The sequence below is a fragment of the Penaeus monodon genome, chromosome 29 (assembly GCF_015228065.2).
Source record: "Penaeus monodon isolate SGIC_2016 chromosome 29, NSTDA_Pmon_1, whole genome shotgun sequence".
NCBI lineage: Eukaryota > Metazoa > Arthropoda > Malacostraca > Decapoda > Penaeidae > Penaeus > Penaeus monodon.
Window position 1 is genome coordinate 2125808 of NC_051414.1, and position 4522 is coordinate 2130329.

The 4522-nt window shown below is 35.1% G+C and overlaps 1 protein-coding gene across 1 annotated transcript in view; it reads right to left on the bottom strand.

Annotated features, from left to right (window-relative positions):
• Window positions 1-4312, bottom strand: part of LOC119591896 (exocyst complex component 3-like) — a 5130-nt gene extending 818 nt beyond the window's left edge. Inside the window, exons 1-7 of the mRNA XM_037940645.1 lie at window positions 4156-4312; window positions 3765-3947; window positions 3332-3504; window positions 3005-3122; window positions 1373-1534; window positions 814-983; window positions 471-600 (exon numbers count right to left, since the gene is read on the bottom strand). Coding sequence (XP_037796573.1) covers window positions 471-600; window positions 814-983; window positions 1373-1534; window positions 3005-3122; window positions 3332-3504; window positions 3765-3947; window positions 4156-4254 — 1035 coding nt within the window. The 5' untranslated portion in view covers window positions 4255-4312. The remainder of the gene's footprint in view (window positions 1-470; window positions 601-813; window positions 984-1372; window positions 1535-3004; window positions 3123-3331; window positions 3505-3764; window positions 3948-4155) is intronic.
• Between the last annotated feature and the right edge of the window lie 210 nt (window positions 4313-4522).

Consider the following 4522-nt stretch of genomic DNA (forward strand, 5'->3'; position numbering starts at 1 on the left):
TTATTTATTTTCATGTGTGTGTGGGGCAGGGTGCCTGTGCGCATTCAGAGAATACTTGGTAATATCCAGGTTCTCATTTATATAGCACAATAAATCATGTATATAATGAATAGTCACAAGATTCATTTTTTTACCTCTCAAGTGTAATATAAGAGTAACCTATAAAATATACACATTACTTTAGGATATGCAAGATAAATAAATATTCCTCCTCTTGCTGGATTTTGAGTTTGTATTCTAACAGTCATCAATACCTGTTATCAACTTCTGTTGAAAAGTTACTGAAGCTAGATTTCTCATAGTAACAATGTTTTTTTTTATTATTATTCCCCCACTCCCCTAAAAAAATCTCATGATATTCCCACTCCCTTCACCAATAAAGTAAATAAAAAGACAACAATTAAAAAGTAATCATAAAATAAGATGCATAACAAAAAAATACAAACAATATGAACCACCAAACTACTTACTGCTATTATTCTGTCAGCAACCATCTTACGATCCTCCTGAATCTTCAGCGATATTCTCTTTTGCAAAATGGCAGTTGTGTAGCGCATTGCAACAGTATTCAGAGCTATCTGAACCACATGATCAAAGTTCCTTTGGAAAAGAAGACAATGAAAAACAAAATTAATGAAAAAGCAAAAAAATTCCAGTCATTTTTCTGTTTATTTTATCTGCATTAACTGCTATCATCACTTATTATCTATTTCCATTACTTCCTATATACCAATCTATAATAACAATTCAAAATAATTCAAAACATGAGCTACATGAAAAAAATAATGACTGAGCATCATAAACCACACATACTTCTGGTACAGGTGCTGGTAATCTGTGAAATAATCAGAGAGTGTGAGGCAGATGGTGTCCATGGGCTCTGTGTTATTAAGCCAGCGTGGAGTCAACAGGGTATTAAACTGTTCCTGAAGGTCGACCAGTGCCTCTTCAAGTAGATGATCACACAAGAGCTCTCTCAAACGCTGCAATGGTATCAGAGAGAACACTGTGATTTTGTACTGACTAAAGGAGTGATGTGATGAGATTTCTTAACGAAATCTGCCCTTTACACATTCACCAAACTAGACTCTGAATATTTTCTGTGATGATTTTAATGAATGAATACAAAAGTGTTAGCTTTTGCCTTAACAGCAGGAAAAAAATTGGGTATATCATCAAACACTGAAAGTTAATACATGAAATAGGAAGTTACTATACTGACTGTAAACACAACTTGAAATTCATGTGATATAATACATTACTTTTCTTTTTGTATGTGGAATTTAAACCAAATATCTTTGCTTTACAATACTTTTCATACATTATTTTCTATACTAAAAGGTAACATTTACTTTTTCCAGAAATGCTTTACCTGGTACACTGTCAGCAGAGCATCAAATTCAGTGGCTATTTTCGCATCAGTCTGAGTCGATCCCCCTGGCTTCCAAAACTGAGACTTAATATCAAGCATCACGCCCACTAATCCCTGACAGCCATTGGCCAGAGCAATGTTATAGGTTGTGAAGTATTGGATCTTGGGGGGAAAATAAGAAAAAATTAATAAGTTCTCCAGTTAGAAAAAAATCTTTATCCTATCACAGATTACTGTCTAGCAAGGCATGCAGACAATGACATGCCAAGCATATTAGCTTAAATATCAATAAAACTGTTCCAGTATTTGTACAGAAATTCAGAGGTTATCAGGAATGATTAATTATCCAGACAGATTTTTGCCAAGATTGTCGGATACAATGATCCCTTATGGAGACTAAAAAACAAAGATGTAAAATGGCAATGGGGACCAGGTCGAGTCAAAGCTTTTTCACAGATTAGGGGTTTATTGACAAGTACACCAATATTAGTATATTGTGACCCAAACAAACCTTTAACAATTCAATGTGATGCGAGTCAGAAAGCATCTGGTGCAGTTTTAATACAAGACGGCAAACCATTATGTTATGCTGGCCGAGCTATAACTTCACAACAAGATATGCTCAAATAGAGAAAGAGATGTTTGGTATACTTATTGCACTCAAAAATTTCATCCCTATACTTTTGGAAGGTTTACCAAAATCATTAGTGACCATAAAACCTTACAGGCTATAATGAAGAAACCCCTTGATTATGCACCGCGTAGATTGCAAGGAATGTTGTTGAGCGCATTTCAGTGTGATATTGAAGTATGATACTGAATGTTGCAGATTACTTGTCCAGGAATTATTTGCCAGAAAATGGATGGGGACAAGAACTTGAAAACATTAATATGTCATCATTTGTACCCAAATGGCCTACTAGACTGAAAAAGAGTCAAAGATCAACTTCGGATGATGAATTTACTGACAGAGAGAATTGTAGAAGGATGACCAGGTAGTAAAGAGAATCTTCCATATCCCTTCAATTGCAGTAAGTGACCATGGACCACAGTTCAGATGAGATGAATCTCAGGACTTTGCTAGAATATTTTATTTTAATCATCAAAGGAGTAGTCCAAGGCCAAGTAGAAATAGATTACCAGTGAAATTGAGAGACTAGGAGTTACACCAGAAAGCCATGTAGTAATTCAAAGAAGCTTAATTTGTAGTCTGTATGACTTTGTAAGCATAATTTTAACAAAAAAAGAATTATATGCTTAAATAGTATGATATATTTAGATATAATATTGATGTTTATTCTGAGAGTTATGATTGTGTTGTAGCTAATGAAAGCTAAGAAGCTATTTCACATTACTTCAGATTTACTTTGTAATATTGTAAAATATTTATTTTCAAAAGAGAAGGGATGTGAATTACGACAGTTCACCCTACCCATTTTCTGTTATGTATGTCAATGCCATGTAACCACTCCCTGCACTTGTTTTTTCTCTGAAATAAAGAATCACAACACTTTGAGTCTGGTCTACCCTTGCCTCCCAATGCTTATCATGGAATAGACAACCACTAAACGAGACCAAAACCAGTGGAATATGTAGGTCTCAAAGTAAAGTCACCCTCAAATAGTACTATACCTTTGATCTGTCAGTGTAATAGGTGTCCTTGTATCTTGTCACCGCTGTCTGGAATTTGGCTGCAAAGAGACGAACTTGCACCAAGCTTGATATCAGGACTTGAACTTGCACCTCAGGACTGTCCGTTGCATTATGGGGCAAAGAGAAGCATGATTTTTGGTGTGTTGGTTTGTTTTGAGTGAATGTTTTACTGTTATTACCATATCATTTATCATTCATTTATCCCAATTCTAAATTCATCATTTTTAATAATCTATTACTTTCTATAATAATTTCAAAATGAAACTCTGCAGTATAAAGCTTAAATGTTTCTTCAAGTTTCCTCACCTTATGGTACCAGCTACTTCCAGGTTCTGACGGATCATGTCATGAATTAGCTGTGGAAGTTCCGTCTTATAATGAGACTCGGAATCTTGCTGAGGTGGCTCATCACGGTACCACTCCTTCTCCTCCAACTCTAGGGCTCGACCCATCCAAGAGTCATAGTTGTTGTTGACATTCTGTGAAAGATAAATGCAATATGATTTTGGAGGTTAAAGTCATTTCTTAGACTGGTAGGAGTTTTCCAAAGCCTGTGATCACTGCATCAACTGCATGATTGAACATTTAGACATATCTATATGATCCAGAAGAGTGGAAAAAAAGGGTAGAGCAAAAGAATGAAAGAGGGAGTACAAAGAAAATAAATCCAAGCAAATGCAAAATGCACTGACACATGACTGAAAAAAATAAAAGAGTAAAACAAACAACCATTACAAACCTGTAGGTATTTTGATATGAGGTCCTCTAGTACTTTATTCTCCAGTAAAGGCCCCAGTTTTGCCACATTAATATTCAGCTGGGGATGAGACATGAGTTCCTTCCCACCATATACATTGAGGACCCAAGACAGGAGAGTCACATATTCATTATCCTCTAGGCCTCTTTCGACTATCTCAACCAGCTGGAAATAAATAGCAATGCATGGATTTCACTGGAGTTACAACAAACTGATTCTTAATCAGAATGATTAAGAAACAGTATACATGTAATATAAAGTCAGTAAAACATCCATAAATAATATAAGAGGTACAAATACTTAGGCTGCCCATCACAACTATACACTATTCAGAAATCTTTATCAAAGTTAGTGACTCCAAAGCACTACATACATGGTTGGACAAGCTCTTATGGTACATCTGAACGTATCTGTTGACAATGTCATAGTGTGGAGGGAAGCATGGCACACACAATGACTTGATGACTTTCATGTCCTCTAGTAAAAGTAGGCGAATAACCTGTGGGGTAAAGAGAGATCATGCATGATAACCATCCTTAGCAGACTTATCCTTTGAAATTGGTAACTATGAAACTTCTATGAAATTATTTTTCATTTTATCTTCTCTACATTGAAGAAAATGTTGCAATATACTCTAGAAAACAGGAAATATAACCTCTGATTTCAGTTTAAGCATAGAAAAAAGAGCTACATTTCAGAGAGATATCAATAAGGAAATGATTATTTACATTACTGTTTCA